Source organism: Cenococcum geophilum, assembly GCF_001692895.1.
Source record: "Cenococcum geophilum 1.58 unplaced genomic scaffold K441scaffold_13, whole genome shotgun sequence".
In the NCBI taxonomy this organism is placed as follows: Eukaryota; Fungi; Ascomycota; class Dothideomycetes; order Gloniales; family Gloniaceae; genus Cenococcum; species Cenococcum geophilum.
Window position 1 is genome coordinate 2,669,844 of NW_027137571.1, and position 26,798 is coordinate 2,696,641.

The 26,798-nt window shown below is 42.8% G+C and overlaps 4 protein-coding genes across 4 annotated transcripts; all 4 read left to right on the forward strand.

Annotated features, from left to right (window-relative positions):
- Positions 1 to 9,205: 9,205 nt before the first annotated feature.
- K441DRAFT_51093 (uncharacterized protein) lies at positions 9,206 to 9,970 on the forward strand (the record flags this gene model as incomplete). Its single annotated transcript, XM_067642095.1, has 3 exons — positions 9,206 to 9,522; positions 9,568 to 9,667; positions 9,715 to 9,970. A coding segment is annotated over one exon (270 nt), but the record flags the coding sequence as incomplete, so codon positions are not given.
- Positions 9,971 to 10,218: 248 nt separating this feature from the next.
- K441DRAFT_51123 (uncharacterized protein) lies at positions 10,219 to 11,267 on the forward strand. Its single transcript, XM_067642098.1, has 2 exons — positions 10,219 to 10,940; positions 10,996 to 11,267. Exons 1-2 carry the CDS (start codon positions 10,371 to 10,373, stop codon positions 11,029 to 11,031), a joined length of 606 nt encoding a protein of 201 aa, XP_067506104.1. The 5' UTR covers positions 10,219 to 10,370; the 3' UTR covers positions 11,032 to 11,267.
- On the forward strand, positions 11,196 to 12,088 carry K441DRAFT_51027 (uncharacterized protein). The gene has a single exon (XM_067642089.1). The coding sequence runs from the start codon at positions 11,364 to 11,366 to the stop codon at positions 11,604 to 11,606; it is 243 nt and encodes an 80-aa protein (XP_067506105.1). The 5' UTR covers positions 11,196 to 11,363; the 3' UTR covers positions 11,607 to 12,088.
- Positions 12,089 to 17,820: 5,732 nt separating this feature from the next.
- On the forward strand, positions 17,821 to 20,059 carry K441DRAFT_657310 (HET-domain-containing protein). The gene has a single exon (XM_067648158.1). The coding sequence runs from the start codon at positions 18,130 to 18,132 to the stop codon at positions 19,984 to 19,986; it is 1,857 nt and encodes a 618-aa protein (XP_067506106.1). The 5' UTR covers positions 17,821 to 18,129; the 3' UTR covers positions 19,987 to 20,059.
- Positions 20,060 to 26,798: the final 6,739 nt, after the last annotated feature.

Consider the following 26,798-nt stretch of genomic DNA (forward strand, 5'->3'; position numbering starts at 1 on the left):
AGCTTATTATTACGGTATATAACGCCTCTGCCGACCTATTACTATATTAACTTATTGCTATAAAGACCGCCGGCGCTGCCTACTAACCTCTAAAGCTTAGGCTAGATTAATATAGCAGCCTTAAAAGTAAAAGAGAATAGGCTCTATTATAAAGGCCGCCTATTTATCCCTAACTTAGAAAATCTATAACGGCAACTAATCCAAATGGCCTATAACCTCCGATTAAGCGGCTATTTAGGTAAAAAAGGAACCTATAAGCTTTTTAGCCGATACTACTTTTAGCTAAAAATAATAGACTTAGTTAAACGCTTTATAGGCACCTACTATGGTTATAAGCGCGCTAAGGCCTTTAATACAAAGTACTAAGGATTACTGCACCCTCTATTAGTACCTATATAATAATAGGCAGATATTACCATAGATTTCGTTATTAACCTACCACCCTATAAATGATATAGCCGTACCTATAAGAATATCCTTATAATAATATACTGACTTATAAAAGAGCGCCACTACGCCCTAACCGAAGGTGTAGCCGTTAGCGACGTTACTACATCAGGATTTTTTTTTTGGGCACGTTGTCGCAAGCGAAAATCGGGGTCTGCAAAACCTGCGTAAGTCGCGATTTTAGCGATTTGCGGCAACTTGCGGCGATTTGCTATAAATACATAGGCTACCCATGTAAATCGCCGCAAATTGCGACTTAAGTAGACCCTAATTTTCGGCTGCAATAAAAACGTAATAAAAATACTATAAAGCTCTACACGAAGCTCTATATAAAGCTCTGCACGAAGCTCTATATAAAGCTCTACACGAAGCTCTGCACGAAGCTCTGCACAAGGCTCTGCATAAAGCTCTACACGAAGCTCTGCACGAAGCTCTGCACGAGGCTCTGCATAAAGCTCTATACAAAGCTCTGCACGAAGCTCTGCACGAAGCTCTATACGAAGCTCTGCGTATAGAGGCTCTATACAAGGCTCTGCATAAAGCTCTGCACGAGGCTCTGCACGAAGCTCTACACGAAGCTTTGCACGAAGCTCTATATAAGGCTCTGCACGAAGCTCTATACGAAGCTTTACATAAAGCTCTACACGAAGCTTTGCACAAAGCTCTACACGAGGCTCTACACAAAGCTCTGCGTACAGAGGCTCTGCACAAAGCTCTACACGAAGCTCTATATAAAGCTCTATACGAAGCTCTACACGAAGCTTTGTATAAAGCTCTACACAAAGCTCTATATAAGGCTCTGCACGAAGCTCTATACAAAGCTCTGCACAAAGCTTTGCATAAAGCTCTACACAAAGCTTTGCGCAAGGCTCTACACGAAGCTCTACATAAAGCTTTGCATAAGGCTCTGTATAAGGCTCTACACAAAGCTCTGCACAAAGTTTTATACAAAGCTCTATATAAAGCTCTGCGTATAAAGGCTCTGTACAAGGCTCTGTATAAAGCTCTATACAAGGCTCTACATAAAGCTCTACACGAAGCTCTACACGAAGCTCTATACAAAGCTCTGTATAAAGCTCTACACAAAGCTCTACACGAAGCTCTATATAAAGCTCTACATAAAGCTTTACACAAGGCTCTATACGAGGCTCTATACAAAACTCTACGTATAGAGGCTCTATATAAGGCTCTGCATAAAGCTCTATATAAGGCTCTATACGAAGCTCTATATAAAGCTCTGTATAAAGCTCTACACAAAGCTCTATATAAAGCTCTATATAAAGCTTTACGTAAGGCTCTATACGAGGCTCTATACAAAGCTTTATATAAGGCTCTGCATAAGGCTCTATATAAAGCTCTATATAAAGCTCTACATAAGGCTCTATACAAAGCTCTACGTACAGAGGCTCTATATAAGGCTTTGCACGAAGCTCTATATACGGAGACTCTATATAAAGCTCTGCACGAAGCTCTATACAAAGCTCTACGTACAGAGGCTCTATATAAGGCTTTACGCGACATACGGAGGCTNTACACGAAGCTCTGTATTGGGTCCCCGCTATATTCCTAATAGCCTCTACACATACCTCTGCCAAGTGTACCCCTTATCTATATACCTAGGTAGCCACCTTATTTTTTACCCTTCCTTCTTTATATCCTCCCTACCTAGGGAGGCACTAGAACGGCAGCTAGCTAAGGACTATTGCTAGAACCAGACGACCGTTAACCGTCGCTAGAGCTAGATAACCGTCGCCGGAGCTAGATAACCACTGTTTAAATATATAGCCAGCGAACGGCCGTAGAGAACGATTTAAATTAATACAATTAATCGATTAATTAAATTAGGCGAAGCCTTTAATTAGGCTGACCTTTCCCCCAAATTATAGATAGGTAGGCATAGACAGTAGGCATAAACAGGTAGGCACAGATAGTAGGTATAAATAATAGGTATAGGCAGGTATAGATAGATAGATAAATAAATAGACAGATAGGTAAGTAGGCAGATAAATAGGCAGGTAGGTAAGTAGGTAGGCAGGTAGGCAGATAGATAGGTAGGTAGGTAGGTAGGCAGGTAGGTAGGTAGGCAGGCACTAGGCCTAGTTAGGAAATCAGTACACAGCTAGCGGATTATCGGGAACACCGCTAATTAACAATTTGGAGCTTTTGCGAAAGGCTTCCCCCTCCTAAGTAGATAGCTCTGTATTTTATATAGTTATAATATAAATATATTTAAAAGTATATTATAGCAACCTATGGGGATATAGTTACGATTTATACAGTTGTTATAATTTATATAGTTTATATAGTTTATATAGTTCGTATAGTTCGTATAGTTTATATAGTTTGTACAGTTTATATAGTTTGTATAGTTCGTACAGTTTATATAGTTTATACAGTTTATACAGTTTACGCGCTATTTATTTATAAGGTAGCAAAATGCTAGCATTTATTTAGTAGTTAAGCATTTTGCCGCAATTTGCTATTAAATGCTGTAATTTTGTTACAAAACGTACGGTTTACGCGAATCGCTATGGACCATATACGACCACCGCAATCGTACAGTTTGCGGCGATTTGCCGCAAACCGCAACAACCAGCCACAAAAAAAATTTCCTAATGTAACGCCTTCCTTCGCAAAGTCTACTAACTATATAGGTTACCTAACTCGATTACGTCCGACTAAGGCATATAATTTAACTCTAATATATAGAGACGAATCTGCTAACGCCTTAGCATCTCTATTAAGATATCTATATCCTTCTACTATAAAACTACTAGGTAACTAGAAAACGCTAACACTAGTATAAAAGCGTACCTATGACAGGTAGTCGCCTATAGTTAAGATAACTGGGTGAATTACCTCCTACTAGGTAAATTTGCAGCGAATAACTACGTCTTAACTACTATAGGACTTATCCCGTTCTTCGCGAATGAGGGTTATTACCCCTAATCCGGCATAGAGCCACTAGAACCTATTAATAAGAAACTGCTATATAGAAAACGCCTTAAGATACTACTTACTAACTAGTATATAGACCGTATAAAAAATCTACTCAACTACTATAAGGGAGAAATGGCCTAGGCTTAAGTAAAGTAGGCTTACTTCGCTAACTGTTATAGAACGCCACTACTAGAGATACGTGTTGGCGACTAAGTATAGCTAGATATACGCAATATCTCTACGCAGAGGCCTATAAAGTCACTTAATTATAAGAACCTCGGCCCCTATTTAATTAAACGAGTTATTAATAGGGGAGCCGTATATAAGCTAGAACTCCTACCTACCCTAGCTACCCGTGGGATATAGCCCATATTTTACCTATAGCTATTATACCTCTATTAGCCTAACCCCTTACTAGGGTAGATATAGCCTAAACCCCTACTAGTACTAATCTAAGATAAGAATAAAGACAAGAACCATAAGGAATGGACTATTAAATAAATTATTAACTCTAAATACTTTAGCAAAGGTAGAGGATAATGGCTCTACTATAGAGCTATATACACAGGATTTGATATAGATTAGCCAGAATGGAAACTATAAGAAGACTTTAAAAATGTAAAGGATTTAATTAGCGACTTTTACTACGCGAACCTATAGAAACTAGGCCTAAGTAGAGACTTTATACCTAATTCTCTATAGGAGCCCTTATAGAGTTAAACCGTTATATATTGCTATATAAGGGCAAATTACCGTTAAATTACCGTTAGATTGCGGTAAAGTGTAATTATATAATTGGAATATTATTAAGATATCTAGGAACTTTAACCGGCGGTTAAAGTTATCTAATTAGTTAGATTTTTAAATGCTAAGCCCTATTACATAATATTATTTTAAGCCTTTAGCGATACCCCCCTTTTCTTCTTTTTTATACCTTAAGTGTCTCTTTTATATATATATAGTAACCACAGCATCACTAGAGCTCTGCCTCTATAAGAGGGGGGGTAGTATTACGGAACCCCACCGCAGGGGCCTCTATAGGAGAGCCCCGTGCTCTCGCGTACACCTCGCGTATAGCTTATGTCAGCTACGCGTAGGTATATTACCTCCTTACGCCCTTAACCCTTACGATTGATTGCGTAACGTCTTGTAGACTCCTCGAATACATACGCTTTATAGTTACTGCCCCTGTCCTATAACAATATAGGAGCTAGAATCCTTAGGGGTAGTATATTAATTATATATAGGTATTATAGTACGGCTCTTATATAGTAAGGATATAGTGTTTCTCTAGGTCTAGACTGTCTAGTAAAGGCCTTACAAGACGGTAGTTTATATTGCCGCAGTTATACTGTATAATGGATAGGTGGCGGACCTCCAGTAAGGGTCCTTTGCCTTTTTTTATTCCTTACTTCTTCTGTTTTTACTTTCTCTAGGATGTTTAGAACTTCTATCTCTTGTATTTATACTCTAGTTACTACTTATTTTATATAAAGCTTTCTATTCCCATGTTTTGTATTCCTACTAGCGCTTTTATATTTAAATCTGTTATTATCTCCGGTTCCTCCCCTATTCTTACTAGCTATATACCCTTAGTAGGTCGGCTATAAATAATATATTTGCCGCGTTAAATCTAATTCTTAATTATCCTAGTTTTAAGCTTGCTATAGCTGTCTATAGGGGTCTTCCTATAGGGCGTCCTCTCCCTTATGTCCCCTATGACCCTTATATCCCTATATAGTCTAGTAATATTACATAGCGCCGCTTCTAGCCTGTTAAAGCTTAGGATAGCTAGCCTAGCCCCCTAGTACTAAAGGTAAGAAACGCTAGGAAGGCACCTGCGTCCCCCTAGCTTATTACCTATTGTTTTCATTTATATAACCTAGCGTGCAGTTATTCCTACAGCTGTTAAGCCCTTACCTTTTACCTCCTATATTTAATGCAGTCTTCTCTCTCCTACGCCTTATATATGCTTTAGTAGTAGTTTATATATTTTATTTAGTTTTAATTTAAGCAATGTTTTATATTGTGGGGGCCTGCGTAGTAGCTATAGCACACCTATACTGCGTATATGGATTAGGTATGTCTCTATTATATATAACGGTAGTATTATTTTAGGTATAGTCTATAGTTATAGAGCCTTGCGTTATATATAAGGCTATTTATAATTATTTCTTTTTAGATAAGGAGTTTTTGCATTCCTGGTGTATATATACTGACGATAAGGGAGCTATATATTTAACTGGCGTCTTTCTAGCGAGTCTCTAGCGACCCTTATATCCTCTTATTATTCTTATTATTTGCTTAGTTTATATTTTCCTATTAAAGCTATTGGATTTAAGTAATTTTAAGGCCTAGTATAAGGCGTTTTATATGTTTTACTATCTCCTATATAGTTACTGTATTGTCCGCCTAGCGTCCCTTTTTAACCCTAAGGCTTATAGAAACCGCTAGGACTTTAACTAAGTAGTCTTTACAGAGCACCTTTATGCCAATACGTTCTCCTAGCCTGTCCCCTACCCTTACGGCTTATTCCTTTACCTATTAGTTCTTTAGGGTAACTTTAATGTCTCCGCTCCTAAGGTATTAGACTATAACTGCGTTATAGACCTCTTTATAAATCTTTATAAGAACTTCTGTTTCTAATTATCCCCTAAGCCCCTCTACTTTTTCTATATTTGGTTATATTATAATTATATACCCGGTTATTATCTTAAGGGGGGTAGGTTCCCTATACTATAGAAGCACAGCTACGGCGGCCTAGGTGCGGTTCGCTAGTAAAGGGGGGTTTTATTTATTTTTAATTTTGCTTAGCCGTTAGAGGATTTAATTAAGGGTTTACTAAAGGGGCGCCTAAGGTTCACTAGACTAGCGGAGCCATTCTACTAGCTATATTAGTTCGTTATAGCTAATAGTTACTCCCCCACAATTCTAGATACTAGACACGTCTAGTAGGCTTTATATTTTATTAGATGCCTTCTTAATAGAGGTATTTCCGTTTTATGGTGTAGTATTTGCCCGTCTTTATTATAGAGGGCCGTTATTAGGCGTAGATCTGGCGGTTACACGCGAGTGCGAGCCACCGTTGGTTAATGTGTGCCTCCCCTGCGATGCATGTATCTTAGGGGGATTCTCTAGGTGTTTTTTAGGGTTCTTTTTGGTTGGTTTTGGTCTTTTTAGGCTAGGTGCAGCAAGAGCTCCTCCTTAGATAGTATTATATAATAAGCTATTATAAAATAAGTATAAGGAACTTAATAAGTATAATTAAATTGTAAATAAGTTAAATAAAAAGGTTACTTAACTAGCAAGCTAGGATAAGTATAAGGACTACTACTCTAAAGTACTATATAAAATTAAAGTTTCTTTACTTTAGTAGTGGTCTTAAAAACAATAAATAAAGCGCTAGCTATGGCTTTTACTCTTTATAAAAGAGGTACTTTTAATTTTAGCTATAAGCGACGAACTAAAGAGAGTATTTTTAGGAGGATGTTGTATAATATTATAGGAATAGATAAAGCTTAGAATATTAAATATTAAAAGAATAGAGTATATAAAGAGTTAGTATAGAAGTAAAATTTTAAAAGAGAATAGCTAAAGAAGGAATAAAAGAAGTATAGTAGTTATATAAGGAAAGGAAAGGTACGTAAGGGTATAAAATAAAATAATTTTAGATAAAAGATAACCACTAAAGGCGTATAGGTGGCATATATAAATATATACTAACTTTAAACTTAATAGATTATAAGTTTAAATCCCACCAATATTGTCCTTTATTAGGAATTAGGAAATACAATTATCTAGTATACTTCTCGTCTTACCGTATAAGATTCTTCGGCAATATTGCTATACTATAAGTAAATTCTCCTCTCTATACAATATACCTATATAACTAACTACTCTTAGAATAAGTAGGAGAAGGTAAAAGCTTTACTAGCGATTAATATAAAGGCTTAGGTAGGAGGGGTATTAGAGAAGTAGGTGCGGATAGGGAGGCCCTTATATATAAATATAATTCTAATTTAGAGCTATAGATCTCTAAATATAATTATAAGTAACCTATATTACTTATATAAGGTAGAGAGCTAATTAACGCTAGCCCTACAAGGCCTATACGGCGACTCCGCGTTATCTAGTAGGCCCTTACCCCTTTACTAAGTATTAGAGTCTCCTAGGGTTCTATAGTAGGTGCTATAGAAATTATAAGTGGTGGGATTATAGGGCTTAATATTCGTTGTATAATAAAAATTCTTAGCCTATAGCGGCGGTAGTGGGAGTACTAAAGGGTAAGGATTAGATTATAAAACTAGAGGATAACAAGGAATAGATAAAAGTTACTAAATTTAATCTCCTCTCTTTTTTACCACTTTATTTTATTTTATAGTATCTTATATATAGTATTTTGTACGAGGAGAAGTATAAATAGAGAGTAGAAAGGAGATACCTAATTAGTAGGGAAGCTAAGGACGTTGGTAGATTACTCGCTTATTTGGTAGCGGATTAAAAAAAAATCGATCGATATGATATGATATGATATGATCTCGCGTATCGTATCGATAAGGATCGTTTGGATTTTCCGCTACCCTGTTATCAGCTGGCAAAATCTTAACAATGAGCGTTTTGATTATCGCGCATCTCAAGAAGAACTCTTCTTTGAGCGTGAAAGGCACAAGGAGACAACCGAGTTAATAAATCAAATATTCAAAAAAGCCGTACGGAGTGGTGAAATTGCAAATAGTTTTGAGAGTCAAGTCAGAGTGTTACAAGTAGCTGTAGACTCCCAAGAGACCTTAAACTGCAAGGAACAGGTGATGAAAACATCTTCGCCCGGGAAGCGCTGCTATTGGCCTGGAAGGTCCCTAAAGGAGAAGATCATCCAGGTATAGCTGAGCCAGAATCTTGGTGAGAACAAATGGGGCGATGGTTTTATATAAGGTTTTTCCCCAGTGCGAAGTCATCAAACTGTATACTTGAGCGAGAGACGTAGAATAAGCAAGAATTAGCTCTGCTCTGTAATGACAATTAAGTAGTGGTACCTTGGGGTACTACCAGGCGAGGGTGCAAGGCCACAGGCGTCCAGAAACGGACCCCGCTTAAAAAAGTTAACTAAAAATCTAGCGACGCGCAATTCGCCTTTTACTGTAACTAAAGTTAAGGTCTATAAGTGTAGGAGTCTTTATATACTAGCTAGTTTATTATATTGTTATCTCTATTAACTGCAGTTAAACTTATTCTAATGGGCTAAGAAACGTGGAAAAGATAGGATGTTCCGAGTAGGTATCAATAGTAACTAGATCTTATAATCTTAGCTAACTATATCGTTAGAAGGTAAATATGCTAGTAATTATTCTAGATATGGTACTAACATGATTATCCCTTCCAACGGTAGCGTCCTACGAGAATTGGACCGTGCGCGAACACCAGAATCAGAAGTACGCGTATGGTCACAGAGCCTTGATCCTATCGATTCTATTGGCTAGCTCTTATCGATAACCGTAGGACGAATTGTACCGTTGGAAGGTGTAAGCTTTGCAGTGTGTGGAATTGAACGAGCAACTTAATTGTAAATCTATGGAAATCAAGAGGTATATATACATGAAATGGTAGCTGAAATGGGAACATTGATCTGCAAGCAATATTGATCTGCGATCAATATATAGGGTGGCGTTGAGGCTGTCTCGGCAGCACCCGTAGTCGGTTACAGAAGGGATAGGAAGTAGACCTGCGAATATGGTGGTGTAGGGCGTATGGGCGAGACTGATTGGTTAGACGGCTACGAGCTCCGCCAAGTACCTACGTCATCCCACGTCCACCTACTCAACCGCAACACATCCCCCGAAGCCACCCTCCTCACCGTCACCGTCCAAGCGACTTGTTCATAATTACATCACTCTTTCGTGTCCCATGGTTTGACGGCATGGATAACCGACCTTCCGCATCTAAGGTAGCGATTCCCAGGCTTGGCCACGACCGCAAGTCCCCTCAAAATAGACACGGCAAATCCCGGGCGCGGAAAGCATGCGACAACTGTCGCAAGCGCAAGGTCAAATGTAGTGGCGAGCAGCCGCATTGTCGAAACTGTGGAGATTAACATGTGCCTTGCATCTATTCACAGGTTCGAAGGGATTGCTTGAAAGAGTTCGTCTCCCGAACTCTGGGAATTGCATCACTAATCCCAAGCAGGGCTACGGAACAGAACAGTGAGCTCATTGCTCTTCTAAAGGATCTAGCTACCCACGTTGACGATGGAGGGAAGAAAAAGATTGATGAACTTTTTAATTCAGTAAGTCTTCTCAGATTAAATACGCCACTAGTACTAATACACGAAAGCTTAGAGACAACAGCTCCACTCATACGCCAACCATAGCACTAGAAACACTTAGAAAGCGATCAAGAGAAGGTTCACTAGCTAACAAAGGAAGCAGATACGACCCAAGTCTTAGAGAAACCCGCATTTCTAGGTTAGTTAGCTTAAATAATAACCTTAATCTTCTAGATAAGGATCTACTCAGAAGTCGCAAATTAAGAGCTACTAGTTTTTTTAGGCAAAATTCCGAAGTCCAGTGGTTGCGCGGCCTTAAGTCTCAAGTGGAGAGTGCAAGTTTGGGAAGGACACCAGATGGACTACCCTACAGACCACCGGGCAGCAGCAGGGCTTACACCTCACCGATCCCCGCGATGACAAGAAGCGTATTGAGGAAACCAAGGGCGGACTGCTGGAGGACTCGTACCACTGGATCCTCGAAAACCATGACTTTCAACGATGGCGTGACGACCAGGAGAGCTGACTACTATGGATCAAGGGCGATCCTGGCAAAGGCAAAATAATGCTGCTTTGCGGCATCATAAACGAGATGAACAAGTCAACGTCCAAAACAGCCCTTCTGTCCTACTTCTTCTGCCAGGTCACTGACTCGCGAATTAACAACGCTACCGCCGTGCTGCGAGGGTTGATATACTTGCTTGTCAATTAGCAGCCATTACTCATGTCGCATGTACGGAGGAAGCACGATTACGCAGGCAAAGCGCTCTTCGAAGATACGAATGCGTGGGTTGCCGTGTCAGAGATCTTTACAAACATGGTACTAGATCTAGATCTAAAGGCTACCTACCTAGTTATTGACGCCCTTGGTGAATGCGTCACGGACCTGCCAAAGCTCCTAGACTTGATTGTTCGCACCTCATCGTCATCAGCCCGCGTGAAGTGGCTTTTGTCGAGTTGGAACGAGGTTCACATTGAACAGAAGCTGAGATCCGTTGACGCTCAGGCGAGGTTGAGTCTGGAGCTAAAGCAAAAAGCGGAGCAGATGTCTCGCGCCGTCGACGTGTACATCGACGACAAGCTGTCCCGTCTCGAGTCTCTTGAAGAAGCGCCGACTGGCTTGCACCAGCTGTACGATCGCATGGTAGGCCAGATCCAACAGCTTGCGAAGAGGAATTCAGAGATTTGCCGGCTCCTGCTGTCGACTGTCTCCAGTGCATACCGTCCGCTTCACCTGGCTGGGATAGGCAGCTTGTGCGGGTTATCAGGACAGATTCCGGCATTAACGAAGAACGTGAGAAAATTTGTGACCATGGGTGGTTCATTCCTTACCGTCCGAGATGATCAAGTCTACCACATCCGCCAATCAGCCAAAGACTAATTGAGCGACGAGGTGCGAGCTACCGTCTTCCAATCGCAGGCCGAGATTCACTACAACATATTCCCCCAGTCGCTCAAACTCATGTCTGGTACATTAGAACGTGACATGTACGGTCTAATTTCTCTGGGATTTCCGATCGACAAGGTCAAAGTGCCGGCCCACGATCCGCTAGCGACAACGCGATGCTCGTGCATTTACTGGGTCGACCACCTCAACGACGCAGTTCTCAGCAAGAGCACGAAACGCGACGAAAGTTTAGGGGATGGCAGCGCTCTCTATGTGTTCCTTACAGATCGGTATCTCTACTGACTGGAGGCTCTTAGTCTTTGCAAGAGCATGTCAGCAGGAGTGATATCAATAGCAAAGCTCGAGACACTCCTCCAGGTACTTCTGACGAGCTATGCCTGTACGGTCAAGCCGGGCATAGGAGACAACTGGAGTGCCTGTCTGCAGACGCTCGAGGGCCACAGCGGTGATGTCAGGTCAGTGGCCTTCTCCCACGACTCGACACGGCTGGCGTCGGCGTTTGACGAGGGGACGGTCAGGATATGGGACGCGAGCAGCGGCGAGTGCTTCTAGACGCTCAGTATCAGGAAGGTACTTAACGATATCTCATTCGGCATCGGTAGCTTATATACACTGAAATCATCAAAACCCTGATTGTGTAACTCTCCTGATCGCTTACGGCCTAAAACCGACAGAACAGTCATCTAATAATATACAGCTACTCAATTAAACGGTCCATCTCCCAAAAGATATTGCCATACCAGATCCCACATCTCACATTTAGGCTTCGCTTGACGATCATCCTCCTCACTCCCCTCATGGCTAACCCCGAGGGTGGCCCGTAGGTCTCCCGAGGGGGCTGGGCCTGAGGCCGACAAGGAGGTGTGTAGGAAGGGCGTGTGACAGTGAAGACAATATAAGGCTAGAGATGATTAGTGAGAAGAACCCCTAGGCCACGCCTAAGTCACATGGCTACTACATATATATACCATCAAAACCTTGAGGCTTACTCCTTAAAATTGTCTATAAATATACCCTATCCTACTCTCTTTACTACTTATTAATTATATCTTTATAATTTAAATCTATTGAACGATGCAGTCAAGAAGGAGAACTCTGTCGAATTAATGTAGGCTGTTAAGCCTCAATATATACAGTCAAGTCAAATGGCCAAGACACCCCTGGTCTATACCCTCAAAGGAAACAGGAAGACGATCGCAATTAGCGCGTCATCCGACAATCCTTTCCGAGGGCTATTGCTAAGATGTATTATACCCTAGAAACGTTACTATTATAGTAGTGAATTTCCTGCTCTAACTTCAGCGTACTAGGAAACCTACTACGGGGCCGTCCGCGAGAAAGCTGGTCGCAGCGGTCTAGACAAAGCGGTGGCACTGCGTGCGAGCGGGCATAAGACCTTGGTGATAGAAGCCATGGTTTCTGTGTACGGCCGAAAGATGATAGGGAAAGAAAAGCTGCGTAATGTGAAGAAGTGAGAAGAGTGATGCTCGCGGATGATGCTTAGCCCCGCATTTCTTAAGTCGAGGCTGAAGGCTGTTTAATTAAAGATAGCCGGCGCTGGCCGCACCTTACCCGATCCGGAGTGCGGGGCCGATCACATGATGTTCTCTCCGCAGTCCAGAGCCTCACGCTTTCGGTTATCTCATGAATCAGACGCTCCGCAAAAGATTTGTTCCGTGACAAGGGATAGCGCATAGACCCTCCTGCTAACTTCTGGACCAATTAGAACAGCGCACTAATTCCAGCCCCCTGCGCACCCCTGTCACCTAACAAAATCCTCTGCGGAGCGTCTGAGAGCTTATGGGCGTCGCTTTAGTGAGATTTGAATATTTTAAAAATCAAATCTTGCGTATTTCTATAAGCGACGTCCTTACCATAAGAGTTATTATATATTTTATTGATGCAATAGATTCTTTAGGTAATCATATCTATATATTTATAAATTATAACCCCCTACTAAGAATACTAGGGGGCGAGATACATCGTCGCAGAATATAAGTTAGACTTTATGTGAGGTGAGGATGTGGATAGGGAGTCCAATGATAGAATAATGGGTATATTGTATAGACAGAGACGAATCCTTAAGGGAGAAGGAGGAGTCTAAGGTGCGAGGTAAGGGGTTTCCATAGGCACGTGCAGCGCACGTGCCTCACAGGCGAGTCGCCTGCGGGTCGCCTGCACCTCGCAGCTATATAGCTATCTACTCAGGTTTCACCTGACAATGCCCCCCCCTTTAAAAAGGGTCGTCCCCGATCCTTTATATGCTTAGGCCTCGATAAAACCCTATAAAAACCTTAATAAGGAAAAAATTGGAAGGGAAAGAGCGTCCTAATTTTACGCATAGAGAGACAGGTGGTACACTTACGCGAAGATATTAAGGAACTTTGACCGCCGGTCAAAGTTATCTAATTAGTTAGATTTAGCTTGCTAAGACTTCCCTACATTTTACCGAGCTAATAGCGATTTTATATGCCTGGCATGGAAAATCCTAATTAGTTTGTTTGATAGGTAGAGCTAGTAGCTCAATACTGTCGCCCGAATTTAGTAGACACAAAATATTCTAAAAGCTCGCTTGCGTAGGTAGGTCGCTAGTACCTCGCAGGTAGGTCACAGGTTACTTATATACAGCCAAATTCATAGACGGTAAGGCTATATACCCGTTAAACCCGCCGCTGACCCTTGCTTTAGCCTTATATTATACCGGCGTAGCGCCGTATATACTTCGCGGGTAGGTTATAGGTTACTTACATACAGCCAAATTAGGACGGTAAGGCTATATACCCATTAAATCCGCCACTAACCCTTACTTTAGCCTTGCGCGTTATCTACATAGCATATACGTGGAATAGTATATAAGTTGTCTATACAGGTCCCTACTAGTAGGTCACCAGCAGGTTATAGACCCCAGTTAAAGGATCCTAGTCCTGGATGGGTGTAGGACAATATAAGTCATCGGTATAGGTCACTACTAGCAGGTCACTAGTAGGTTAAAGACTCCAGTTAAAGGACCTTGGTTATAAACGGACCTGTCCGGTATAAGTCGTCGGTATAGGTCACTACCAGTAGGTTACTAGCGGGTCGTAGACCCCGGTTAAAGGACCCCGGTCTTAGACGGACCTATTACCTAACGTATAAACAGTCTATAAAGGTGGTATAGAGTAACGGACTAGGTCCAGGCCTAGGAGAGTACTTTTTGATTGCTTTGGGGTCACTAGCAGTGCGCCGTAGCCTCGCCTGCGAGTCGCCTGCAAGTTGCCTACGAGTCACTGGGTTGCGGTAGAGTGTGGCTTATATAGGATATTAATGAATTAAGCTTTACCCCGTACATATACCGTAACTCTTACTATAAGCGTTAGCTTATTCCTTAATCCCTTAAGACATCCTCTGCCTTTCTTTAGTATAGGCTATGTCTTAGCAGCAGCAGCGCTTGCCTTTCGCTTACGCTTTAGCTATAAGGCTAGGTAGTAGCATACTAGCTTTATAAAACGGTCTATAAGGATAAGGAGGTGTCTTAGACTTAGGGAGATCCGTAATAGAGTTAAGTAAGTAATACCGCTAGGCTTATATGGGGGCCTTAAGGGCTGTAGCTCACTATAAGGTATATAGCGGTGCGATTTAAGCGTTAGCAGGTATCGCAGTACCTAGGTATTTACGGAGGTCCTTAATAAGGCCAGACCTTATCATGCCTTAGGAGTCCTTAAGTGTTGCCAGTAGGAACTCGCCCCTAGGTGGTTGCATATAGAGCGTATAAAGGCGTCCCTTATACTCCATAGATGGACTAGTGACTTAGGGGTATTCCGTAAGCCGTTTCGGCTACGGTAGCTACTACTACTGTTACTATAGCACGAGACTCTGCGCGAAGTTAGTGCCAGTAAGGTAACTCGCAAAGTTATCACGGGGGACCGTTGCCTAGGCCAAGGGTCTAGCGCCATTAGGTCGGTCGAAGTCTTAATAAGAATGGCAGGATACTCTAGTCCGCTAACGCTAGGTTATTAGTATAGTAGCACCAGGACCGCCCACAAGGTCTATAACCCGCAACTTTTATATGGCGTTAAGGGTTAATTTAGCACCCATTGTTGTATTAAGCATGTAGGTAGACTTTACCCTAGGGCGTATCCATCGCAATATGTACTATAATGCGTTCCCTTTCTCCCCATCTAGTGTTAGGTCGCGATGCGCCTACACAAGGTATACGTTTAGGGGTATGCGGTATCCGAATCTTTAGGCTTATACGTAGGTTATTAGTATAGGTTACTACTAGCGGGTTACTAGTGGGTCGTAAACCCTGGTTAAAGGACCCCGGTTACGGACGGACCTATCTACCAATATATGTCGTCGGTATAGGTTACTACTAATAGGTCACCAGCGGGTTAAAGGACCCCAGTTAAAGGACCCTGGTTACGGACAAACCTATCCGGTATAAGTCGTTAGTATAGGTTACTACTAGTAGGTCACCAGTAGGTCGAAGGGCCCTAGTTAAAGGACCCCGGTTACGGACAGACCTACTACCTAATAGTTAGGCATTATTTGTAGCGGTTTACCGCTAGTATTCTTTATAATTACTACCTACATTCTTCTTGCAATGCGCAGGCGTATCGCCGGCGTTTGGGGGGTCCTCTAAGCTATCTGGCTGTTAAGTAGTCTCCCCTAAAGCTTAGTTAGGAAAGCGTCGCCTTCCTAGGGTTTCGTTCTCTAAACCTGACCCTATGGAGCCTATGCTACGACCGCGCTTCGGGCGTAAGGATCTGCTATTATTAGCTACGCGGTCTTCCGCAAGCTTTGTAGTGTCAAGCAATTACTCTATATAGCGGATTTCTGCAAAGAGGTCCTTAGTGGTTTTTACCTGTATAGTAAAGTTCTGGCGGAAGAGCTCTACCTATAGGTAGGTCGGGAGACATGAGAACTAAAAGTCTACCTACTAATTAGGGTCGATAAAAGGGGTATATAAGAAGAGGTCCTCTAAGCTACGCATACGGGCTAAAAAGGTGTTAAACTTCTGGTTCTCCTTTATTACAGTTATATAGTACGCAGTAGCATTTTTAAAGCGTCTTACTATAGGGTTCTTAATCTGGTCTTGGACCATAGTCTTAAGTTCATCCCACAGTAGAGGACCTTTATCTTTGGCGCCCAGGCGGCGATACACTAGTTAGGTGACTGTCTTCTCTTTTATAAGACCTTTAATGGCCCAGCGCGTACGTCGCTCGCAGTCATAGTCAGCGTCGTTGATCTCGAATTGATTCTTGATTGCGGCAATCCATTGGTCAAACTTCTGTTAAGTAGTGCCACCAATATTAGGCGGTGACTTCTTAACCAGGGCGTTAAGATTCGTTTGTTGTATACATTCACTACGCGACTTATGCTCTTCACTAAAGGGGCGACGGGAGGTCGAATTAATAATGCTTCGTAAGTTAGCTATTTTCTTAGCCAGCTCATCTAGCTCCTTTAGGTTAGCAGTATTCGGTAGGACGCTGGTAACCTTGCTAAGCTTCTGTTGAGCCCAGGTATATAAGTCAAACTGGTCTCCAGCGTTCGTAGATATTTGATTATCTTGAGATTCGGAAGGTCGCGTAGATTCTGCTAATGTACTTCTAGCACTAGATCCTAAGGCGTTCTGCAGTTGTGTCGCCAGCGTATCGCCGTCAAGTACAGGCGTCGATCTTGTCTTTGGAGGCATCATAGATCGTAGAAAATTAAACCGGCTATCCTCCCAAAGGGATTGGTAAGGATTCGAATATAAGGTAAGGATGTAAATAGGGAGTCCAATGATAGAATAATAGGTATATTGTATAGACAGAGACAAATCCTTAAGGGAGAAGGAGGAGTCTAAGGTGCGAGGTAAGGGGTTTCCATAGGCACGTGCAGCGCACGTGCCTCACAGGCGAGTCGCCTGCGGGTCACCTGCACCTCGCAGCTATATAGTCTATCTACTCAGGTTTCACCTAACACTTAAATTTGAATGTTTTGTAGATTTTAACTAAAACCAACCAACTACCTATGTCTAACTTCTTGTAAAATAGAGCTACGATATTGCTATAATATAGAGACGATAGAGAAGATAAAGAGCTTTTACCTCGTAGTATTTTAGAGATAATTAGACCTAGAGAAGTATATAAGTTTTTGGTAGTAAGGCAAATTATAACAAAACTAGACTAAAACTGACCAACTACCCTATATCTAACTTCTATAAAAAGAGCTATAATATTACCATAATATAGAGGCGATAGAGAAGAAAAGGAGCTTTTAGCTCGTATTATTTAGAGATAATTAGACATAGAGAAGTATGGTAAGGTATAGCAGTAAGGCAAAATTGCGACAAGAAAATGCGACCGACAAGAAATGCGACGAGAAAATGCGACCGACAAGAAAATGCAACCAACAAAATGCAACTAACGCAACCAACTATAATATAGCTACGACGTTATTATTTAATGCAATAGATAGAGAAATTAAAGAGCTCCTACCTTATAGTATTTTTATAATAACTAGACGTTATAAAGGGGTTAAGATACGTGTTGTAGTGGAAGAGTAATCGCCTAATAAAAAACATTGGGTTCTTATATAAAGGGCGCCCATAAGCTCTCAGACCCTCGGGGAGAAATTCCTCTTGGTGCGATCTGATTGGTCCAGGAGTCCACAGGACTAGGGTAAGGTCCACAAGCGTAGCGCTAGTCCTTCCACGTCGTAGCGCAATTTCTCCCCAGGGGTCTGATTTATGAGATAAGCTTTCGGCGCTTTCCTTTCACATTCCAGGTTTCCAACGCATCACCCTGACGCTATATTGCCTCACCAAAATACTACCGTCAGACACCGCCTCTCGTGGCGTTTATGTACCCTCTAAAGCTCAGCTTACCGTTTCTAATCTTACTGCCTGGTCTACGAAACTACGGTAAAACAGCACAAGCCTTTGTCTCCCATAATTCTGTCCGGTATATCTCGTTGCATTACTATCTATGCCGTCTTCAGACTCCCGTCCGGAATACGACCTTCGTTCATCTTTTTCGTAGGGTTGCTTAAGTGCGCAAGCTACCCCCGCGACTCAGCCTTTCAGCATAAGACAAATACTGTTACCAGCCCAATGTCGTCCTCAGCAACCGTAGAAAGCATATACAAACCACTTCCGGGCCGAGATTACATCCGCGTACTAAAGCTATTTCCTGGAATGCAAAGGGCCGAAATCAAATGCGAACTGGAAACCATACCATCAAAAGGAGTAGCCACTAAATACGAAGCAATCTCTTACGTATGGGGTGATCCGAAAATTTCCGTCCCTATCAAATGCAATGGTGTTCAGATTTCTATTACCACGAATCTCGCCGACGCCCTTAGAACATTTCGCTATCTAACAAGGCCAAGAACACTCTGGGCAGACGCTCTATGCATCAACCAGCAAGACCTGGAAGAAAAGAACACTCAAGTCAACGGCATGGGCGAATTATACAAAAGGGCGAGGCGCGTGCTTGTATGGGCCGGACGCGACCCGAATAGTCTTGCCAAGGATGCGTTTCAGCTTATCAGGGAGACAAATAACTACCTCGATAGAATGTTTCTGCAGAACAACCGGGATGTTAACAAAATGCCGCGCCTCGTTCATCCATATCCAATTTCCCTTGATAAGAGGAAATGGGATAAAGTTGTGGCACTGTTCCACCTCCCTTGGTTTGAGCGTGTTTGGGTAGTTCAAGAAGCCGCTCTTGCAAAAGAGTGCGATTTTCATTGGGGTTCAAAGAGAATAGGTGTAGCACATCTGTTTGAGCTGGTAGGCTGGATCTCTTGGAAATATGAATTCGCTATGGAGCTCTTTCAACTGCCTGCACAGTTTTCATCGGGAACATTGTCCGATATGTTCATTTTCATGCATGCTACGTATGGGAAGGAGGACGGATCGTGGACGAAATCGTTGCCCCTGATCCGGATGGATGCGGAAAGGGATAGGACAGAATTGTTCGTCGACGTCCTTAAGACAGGCAAGTATTTGAAAGCTACGAACCCACGCGATCACGTATACGCATTCCTTGGGGGCCCATTAGCAAAAGATGGAGATGGCCGGTTAATTGTGGATGTGGATTATAACAAATCGGTGAACGAAGTCTACCGTGACATCGCCTACGCCTTGCTGCAACATCCAAGAGAAGCTCCATGGCTCCTAAGTTCTATCGAGCACCACAACTTAGATGATTTAATGCGGCACGATACACCGTCCTGGGTACCTCGTTGGGATGGGGGCCATTTTTATAGATATCCCATAGCAAGGCCGTCATACCGGTATCGGGCAGGCGGTACTCGAATGGGTCCTCCGAGAAAACTATCCGACAGTAAATGGCTTAAAATACCTGGATTTGTCTTTGACAAAATTCTGTGGGTCTCTGAGGTCATTAGTCAAGATAAAATTACCCTTGACCCAGAATTACTGGATAACGCTATTCGCACCGCAGGCGAGCCCTTCATTGATATGTTATGGAACGGTGCGTTGGCAATCGCGCCACTCGATGAAGATTACTTTATTTTAACCCTAATGCTGGGGTTACCACTGAACGATGTACTTGAGGGCCGGATCATTGGACAAACTCGAAAAGATTTTGCGGCGTATAGACACCGCTCCCGACTAGCGGTCGCAAATTCAGATACCCAAGAGCAAGATATGCCTCCTGATGGCAATGCGGACAATTTCTTTGAAAGCCTATTGTGCAGAGAGATGCAAATGATCCGTACAGAAGGTGGAAGGGTTGGGCTTGGGCCGGGCCATGTAACCCGGGTAAACGATGTGTGCTGCGTGTTGTTCGGAGAGAGCGTCCCGTATATTCTGACGCCAGTAGCTGGGACTACGAGGTATAAGCTTGTCGGCGAGAGCTACATTCATGGTGTGATGGATGGGGAGCTTATAGAGCAATTGGACTTGGAAAGATTTAAGAACGAGGTCATTACGCTAGAATGAACGATATAATGCTATCAGCCCATAATCCAATTCTATCTAGGCCACACCTTATGTCTAGCAACTATTACTAGCCCATATACCTCTGTCGATCTGAATCAGGTTGTACTACCACCTTGTTTCAGATGTATTGTGCACCCCCTGTTTCCCCCCCCCCCTATTGCCTGCACCTACACTATGTATATATAGCCTCTCTTTCTTCATAGATCAATCTTTACACGAGTTTTCCTACAATCGGTGCACGGACTACCGATCGACAACCTCACTTTCCTGGGACCGCGAAGGCAATCGAAAACAATGTGGATCCAAATGCACGCAGTAAGCTGGATATCGAATTCGGGCTGTAGCCTTACATTAGTAAGACGGCTGCTCTATTTATATTCAAAGCTCGGATCCTAAGTCCAAGTCTTCACTTACCGGCCAATCACTGTCACCGGGTTCGATAGGCTCAAGGAGCTCCTCAGGTCTAGCCCTCGTAATATCCATTTAGAGGAAGATTTGGAAATTCTCTACGTTTTTCTCTTTCTACTTCTCTCTATACTACCCTCCACTTCTGCCCCTATTTTCATCTCTTGCTTCTTGCGGAAGCCTATCCCTTGCACGGATAAACACGCTCTATAAAATGCGGCCCGTGCGCATATACAAAACTTTGCAAGCAGTATCTTAGCTATGCCTGCGTGACTACAATATCTCGCAGCCAGCGTGCACGGTCCACATTTTATACGGCCCCACCTATGCAAGGGATAGTCACAACTTCGTCACTTTTTTGTGCATCCACGCATTGACTATCGGCCTTCGTGTCTGAATTTCCAGTATCCGTTTCCTCTCTCGCATCCTTTTTGGCCTCCTCTGTGCCCTTATTTGGGTCTCCTTTTGTGTCTTCTTTCACACTGTGTTCTACTTTGTCTTGCGGATCTTCTGCTTGCCTATCTTCTCCGTTTTTATTTGTATATTTATTCTCGTTTTCAATCACCTCGTCTCTAGCATCTTCTTTCGGGTTTGAATGTGACCGGGTATCTTAACAGGCACAAATCAGCTGTCTCCCACAAGTACGAAGCTGCGAAAACTTACCAGTATGTCGTGGCTTCTTTCCTTTGAAAATTTGGCGCATACGCTAATCGATAGCTATTTCAACCTGGTCTTTGCCATTGTCTTTTCCCATATCCTCTTCCCATATCTTCTCACGCACCTTGTCGATAGCCATTTGTTGTACGTTTGCCGCAACGTCACGCCAGTTCGGGCTATCTAAGTGCGACCATTTATCCTTGTAGTTATCGTAGACATTTTGGTTACCGCCTAAGATTCATAAATTGAGGCCCCGCCTACATTTTTTTTTACGTACCTTAAACCTTTTCCACTGGATCCTATTCCAATTGTCGACCTGAGTCGGGTGTCATGCCGCCGACTCAGTTACCTACTCCTTGACTCGGTCACCGACTCAGTCACCGACTCCCTATTACGTACCCCCCCCCCTGTACCTGCATCTACCTTATGTATATATAGCCTCTTTTTCTTCATAGATCAATCGACACACGAGTTCTTCTTTTCTCACAATCGGTGCACGAACTTCCGATTGACAGTTATAAGCCCGGGGTTGTTTCCTATGCGCCGATTATTTTTTTAATCAGCTGTTCCTACAGGCTCGTGTCCGGGTACTTCAGTCATTAACGTACTTGTGATTACCTTTACATTAAACGACGTCCTTCTACCAATATTACGACCGACGATGTCTACAGTGCCACAGCTAGTAGAGCGCGCTAGAGATGAGACAGCCAGATATAAGGCAGGTGCCAGGAGCCAGACACGAGGCAGCAGAGCCAGACACAAGGTAGGTGCCGGGTGCTAGATACGAGGCAAGAGTTAGAGACGAAGCCGCTTAAGAGTTTAAGCTTGTGGGGCAGCGACCCAGTATTAGATAGGACCAGACGCTAACACTATACTACTAAGGACCGATAAGACTCCGCGCCGATTTGCCTATAGATACCAACCAGTTGCTAGCATTATATTACTATTCTACCTTAGAGCTAGCACCTTACTGCTACGTTATCGTAAAGCTGGCGCATTGCCGCTTTACCCTAGAGCTAGCGCATTACCGCTTTACCCCAGAGCTAACACGTTGCCGCTTTTACCTAGAGCTTACACCTTACTGCTACGTTACCCTAGAGCTAGCACCTTACTGCTATATTATATCGACGCTAGTACCGTACTGCTAAGGACAAGACAACAACCGAGCTACTATAGTATAGCTAGATATTAGATAGACAATTAATAAATAATATAGGAGGATTTAAGTATAGATAGACAATTACTAGAGTATATAGGAGGATTTAGGTATAGATAGACAATTACTAAACTGTATATAAGGATCTAAACACTAGTATAGCTAGCATTAACTAGATAAAGACTAATAACGTAGCTGCTAACCTACGGCCTTATTAATAAAGTTGGCCTATATATGGCCTTACCGACAATATCCTATTTAAGATTTGGATTTAGATTTAATTTTAATTATTAGCTTAAGCAGCACTACTACTAAGCTGGGAGGGTATATTAACCTAAGTCGGGTATTATACTACCGACTTAGTTACCTACTTAGTTACCGACTCCCTATTACGTACCCCCCCCCCCCTATACCTATATCTACCTTATATATATATAGCCTCTTTTTCTTTATAGATTAATTAATATATAAGTTCTTCTTTTCTTATAATTAGTGTATAGACTTCTAATTAATAGTTATAAGCCTAGGGTTATTTCCTATGCGCCGATTAATTTTTTAATTAGCTGTTCCTATAGGCTTGTGTCTAGGTACTTTAGTTATTAATATACTTATAATTACCTTTATATTAAATAATATCCTTCTACTAATATTATAACCAATAATGCCTATAGTACTATAGCTAGTAGAGCGTGCTAGAGATAAGATAGCTAAATATAAGGTAGGTACTAAGAGCTAGATATAAGGCAGCAGAGCTAGATACGAGGTAGGTACTAGGTATTAGATATAAGGTAAGAGTTAGAGATAAAGCCGCTTAAGAGTTTAAGCTTATAGGGCAGTGACTTAGTATTAGATAAGACTAAACGCTAGTACTATACTACTAAAAACTAATAAGACTCTATGCTAATTTACTTACGGATATTAACTAGTTACTAGTATTATATTACTATTTTACCTTAGAGCTAGTACCTTACTACTATATTATCGTAAAGCTGGCGTATTGCCGTTTTACCTTAAAGCTGGCGTATTACCGCTTTACCCTAGAGTTAGTATATTGCCGCTTTTACCTAGAGCTTATACCTTACTACTATATTACCCCAGAGCTAGCACCTTACTACTATATTATATTAACGCTAGCACTATACTACTAAGAATAAGATAATAACTAAGCTACTATAGCGTAGCTAGATATTAGATAGATAATTAATAGATAGTATAGGAGGATTTAAGTATAAATGGATGATTGCTAGAGTATATAGGAGGATCTAAGTATAGATAGATGATTACTGGACTGTATATAAGGATCTAAACACTAATATAGCTAGCATTAACTAGATAAAGACTAATAACGTAGCTGCTAACCTGTGGCCTTATTAACAAAGTTGGCCTATATATGGCCTTACCAACAATATCCTATCTAAGATTTGGATTTGGATTTGATTTTAATTATTAGCTTAAGCAGTACTGCTGCTAAGCTGGGAGGGTGTGTTAACCTAAGTCGGGTGTTATGCCGCCGACTCAGTTACCTACTCCTTGACTTGGTTACCGACTCAGTCACCGACTCCCTATTACGTACTCCCCCCCCTATACCTGCATCTACCTTATGTATATATAGCCTCTTTTTCTTCATAGATTAATCGACACACGAGTTCTTCTTTTCTCACAGTCGGGTGCACGGACTTCCGATTGACACCAATAGAGGGTCCTCTGAACTTCGGTAGCAGTTGTGTTTTGGGTGATTCCTCGTCCGTTGTAGTCGTGCCTTCCATTTTGTGGAGGAACCATTTTCCGTGGTGGTGAAAGATGTTTTTCTAAAGTGTGTTCTTGACAACTGAGTTGTCAGCACTACGGTTGTTCGAGGCATTCTCAGGAAGTGGCGCAGCTAACTAAGAAGTGATGATGGAATACAGAAAAGCAGCACGCATTGAACGGGCATGCAGGTACCTTTAGTTTGGTAGGCGTCTCTACTGGTGCCAACCAAGCGCCGCCACCATGCTAGCCAGATGCGTGCAGTCCGTCAAGCGCACGTCAATCGCTGCGCCACGTCAGGTGTTGAGTCACGCCTCACCCATTGCCTCACCTCTGCCAATCGTTTTAAACGGAGCTGAGCCTCGGAGAATTTCTGCCCAACCATTCTGATTCGCCGCCCTAGAATTGTGTAAAGCGACAGCTGACGCTCTGTTGTCCCTCACCTAGCATGAGCTTTTCACCCCCACCCCCCCAGCCCCCCCCACCCATTTCACTATTTTCACAGTATAAAAGTCCCTCTGCCATCCCCATCCTAATTTCATTTCTCACACACCCCCTCGTCCTCCGAACACATACGCCCCTATTTAGACTTCTCCGACATACTTGCTTTCATCCCAACTTATTCAGACAAACGCAATGGCTGCAAGTTCTTACCATCACGTGACTACATTTTTCCTCGCTGACTTTCGTAATTAGCGGTGCAGAACGTGTGGCGGTCGCGGCTGCGCAAATTGCTGCTGCCGACCACGTGTCCGCGTTATTTATGTCCCTTGTCCTTGCAGGAGAAGACGCGGCTGCCGTTATTGTGGCTACACCGGTGTTGTTCCTCAAACCAGACCCTGCTAAATGGTAAGTTATTCTTCTAATCAGGGTTGTCGATGATGAATGAATGAATAAATAGGCCCAATATCGCATTCAATTCATAAGCCGACCAAAATATCACGATATGAATGAATAATCGCGATATTTTAGATATAGGCGGTATCACTAGTCTTGGAATAGTGGGGGGTACTAAGTCGATAGGGCCGATGTCTCCCTAGAGGCCTCCACCCCCTTCCACCCCCCCTCTACCCCCTAAACATTCACCAGTAGCTCTCCCCTCTAGCTTCACACAACTCGTCCTTTTACCCACGGCTTTAAGCACTCCGACGGCTTAATATTTACTAGCCCAAGCCTCTATATATATTCATAATTTTATGAATATTCATTTATAAGGGCTGGCAAAATATTCAATCATTATCACTCCTTATGAATGAATATATCGTTATAAAGCAATGAATAAAAATATCATCGACAACCCTGCTTCTAATTCGTACATTATAACGTAGGACCATGTCATGCCTGTCCATGTCTCCGAGATGCAGTGCAGCAGCATTCGAGGCGCCAAATTGATTGCTTCGAGTCGATGCTAGGCTGCAAGGGCACTGCTAACTCCCTAGGGGTATTCTGCAGACGCGCCAAAACGGCGCTCTTTGACGGCTCGAGACGAGCTCGCATCGAGCCATCGCCAACTCCGTCACTCCTCATCCTACATTCGGTACTCCACAGCTCGGTTCCTATGGTCTGTGTCAAAGCTATGTAGCAAAGAATAAATACGGGCCATCTCTTCAAGATTGCGTATTGTGCCCAATTGTTTTGAGGTTGTGTTGCATCTTGTGTGCATTTGTTGTAATCCTTCAGCCCGAATCATGCCACAGCTTGACTAAGTCATTCATCAAAGCTTGAGCCGGAAATTTGCTAACTTTCAGCGCCTTCTCTAGGACTGTCAGAACCTCCGCTTGTTTCTCTTGGTCCTCCGCGCAAAGTGATACATCAGAATAGCTGTCGCCAGAATCTCATGAGAGCATGTATAGGACAGGTATAGCAAGGTCTGAGCCAGGTAGCGCAGGGTCTCATAGTAGTACTGTTCCGCGATCCTCCTGGTATCTGGCAGGACAGTCATAGAACCGCTGTGTCGAGGCGGGCGTGCGGGGAGGAGCAGTGGTTTGAGTATCAGTGTGTTCCGAAGGATCCTTCGTCCGTTCCAACAGTTCTGACGCCATGTGGCAAGCTCCGACAGCAAGAAGCGACTCGAGAAGGCCAACGTTCCTCCGGGCAAGGTGCGGTACGACACTGGAGAAATGCCTCGCCGGATCGAACAGGTCCAGAATCGGCCCACCAGCTGTGATATAATGTTCGAAGAACATGAGTTCATCGCCGCTCAGCTCAATTTGCGTGGCAGTGTTCCAAGGCTCTACTGTTAGTTCTTGTGCGGGTCTGTATTCCTGACTCTCACGCGTCGCTTGTACCTGGCGCACTTCCAGGGTCGGAGTATGTCGAGGTGTTTGTCTTCTCGACAAACTAAACTTATTGAAGTCCCACCTCCAGTGGCCGCTAGCAGCATTGTGCTCTTGGATACTGATTCTGGCATGTTTGGTGGTGTAGGAGGTAAGTAGACCTGCGAATGTCTGCCGCAGTGTGTCCAACAGCCAGCGTCGCTGCCAGCGACGCTGCCAAGAAGCTGATAATATAAGCAGCCAGCGAGCGGTCTTTATTTTTAGAGTCAGCGAGCGATGAAGTCACAGCGCGCTATCAGCTCGCTGCCTTGGTGGTAAGGTAAGGAAGATTTTTTGGTGTCTTAAAGCTTCTTGTAGATTATAAGGATATTCAGCCGATATTCGGAGGATTAGCTATACGCCAAGCAGTAAGAAACCCCTAGGAAACTCTCGCTTATCTATAGTAAATATAGCATTTTGTAAGCTTTGCAGTGTGGGAATTGAACGAGCAACTTGATTGTAAATCTATGGAAATCAAGTGGTATAAATACATGAAAGTAGACCCCTAACTCTAGAGCCCATGACTTATATTA

What these genes read in the sequence shown, in the direction of transcription:
- K441DRAFT_51123 (XM_067642098.1), top strand. Translation starts at nt 10,371, where the DNA reads ATGTCGCATGTACGGAGGAAGCACGATTACGCAGGCAAAGCGCTCTTC. An exon ending in TTCCGGCATTAACGAAGAAC is followed by an intron (nt 10,941 to 10,995) that starts GTGAGAAAATTT and finishes GAGATGATCAAG; the next exon opens with TCTACCACATCCGCCAATCA.
- K441DRAFT_51027 (XM_067642089.1), top strand. Translation starts at nt 11,364, where the DNA reads ATGTCAGCAGGAGTGATATCAATAGCAAAGCTCGAGACACTCCTCCAG.
- K441DRAFT_657310 (XM_067648158.1), top strand. Translation starts at nt 18,130, where the DNA reads ATGTCGTCCTCAGCAACCGTAGAAAGCATATACAAACCACTTCCGGGC.